Source organism: Elephantulus edwardii, unplaced genomic scaffold (assembly GCF_000299155.1).
Source record: "Elephantulus edwardii isolate Elephantulus edwardi_28Jun2011 unplaced genomic scaffold, EleEdw1.0 scaffold00077, whole genome shotgun sequence".
Classification (NCBI taxonomy): domain Eukaryota; kingdom Metazoa; phylum Chordata; class Mammalia; order Macroscelidea; family Macroscelididae; genus Elephantulus; species Elephantulus edwardii.
The window spans coordinates 186642-188169 of NW_006399827.1; the positions used below are offsets into that span (position 1 = coordinate 186642).

General features: G+C 35.2%; 1 protein-coding gene across 1 annotated transcript in view; it reads left to right on the forward strand.

The window, feature by feature from the left end:
- The window catches only part of HSF5 (heat shock transcription factor family member 5), a 92999-nt gene that overhangs the window by 45161 nt on the left and 46310 nt on the right, over positions 1-1528 (forward strand). The window contains exon 4 of the mRNA XM_006889240.1: positions 352-873. Within this exon, the coding sequence (XP_006889302.1) occupies positions 352-873 (522 nt within the window). The remainder of the gene's footprint in view (positions 1-351; positions 874-1528) is intronic.

Sequence of the window (1528 nt, forward strand, 5' to 3'; positions counted from 1 at the left end):
ATAAATTTAAATTATAGCTATTTTTCACTTTATTATTTTAGAAAAACAAACTTAGGAACCAAAAGATGTTTGATATTCCATTCTTCTATTCCCAGATCATTTGGAACAAAATATCAATAACTCCTCCTGAATTAGTTTAACTGTGAGAATTATTGGTTCATTCTAGTATTAAACTTAGCATAGTAGTTGCCATGTATTAGATACTAAGTAACTGTTATCGATAAAAAACATTGAGATTCAGTTTTTCTTAGTGAACTTTGAAGTTTTGCATTAATCAACTTGAATGTTACTTTCCACCGTAATCTCATATTTGGTCTTCTATCCAAACAGTCCTGTTTTCTCTTTCCTCAGAATCCTCCAATGCAGTCCTCTTATCCAGTGGAATTTCTGCCTTCTAATTGGTCTTGCAGTGCTACCGATGAAAATAAAAAAACAGACGTAAACCTAGAGGCTGTCTTTCAGATAGTAGATGAGTTGCATTCCTCCCCTAAATTGGAGATGGTAAAGGTCGAACCTGTTGAGAATCAGTGGCCAACATCTCAGTCTAATAGAGGTCAGCATATCCTAGCTAATTCAAACAGCAGCAATCCATCATCTACAAGTCAGGCTAGCCAGCTGGAGCCACTCACTCCTGTAGGCTCAGATATAACATCTTTTGTGGTTGGAACAGAACAAGCCGTTACCTGCTCTCTGCCACAGTCACCTGAATACATCTATACAATCCACACAGCTCAGCCTGTTGAAAATACCACTCTGCAGGAATCTGCAGCTATCCAACAAACTCACGTCAAACTGAAGGATCAACAAAGTCATAATACATCTCCATCTTCAGTAGTATTTATGCAAGACAGTCTGCCATTCAGCACACACCAGGTAAGGGGGGGAGGGAAATAGTCCGATAAAGCTATCATACCTAATGCTTTTTCTAAAAATTGTTTTAGTGGTGAGATCATTCAGATTCTCTTTAAGTTTAGAAAGAAGATATCTTTATCTGTAGGTAAACTCCCTTTATATTATGGTCCAAAGTCAATCATTTTTTATATTTTAATAAAATTTTTATTTTAATTGTTATTTTAACAAAAGTTTATAGAAAAGTTAATTTTCATTCATTGATTTTTGCACATTTTACCCCCTTTCTCTCCTTTCTCCCTCCTCCAGTTCACTTTTTAAAAAAAATATATACATTCATTGTTGTGCAGTTACCTCCCTCCCCTTCTGCCCCCCAATCCTCTTTGCAATGTACCTCTTATTCTGGGATTTTTTATGTATAATACCTAATCACATATTTATTTTAAACAGTTCTTTCCTTCATCTGTTCCAAAGTCAACCTTTTGATTGATCAGGATAGAATAAAACTTATTTACATGTTAAAAGCATCCATTGAGTTCTGATATTTATCTTAAATGGACTAGGTATACATGGTGGTAAAATTCTACTACCCTGAAAGTGTGATTTTGACAGGTAATACCAGGACTTTCCTAGCCTTTTAGGGTATGGAGGTAAGGAGATGCTTAGAAGACTCTTACTA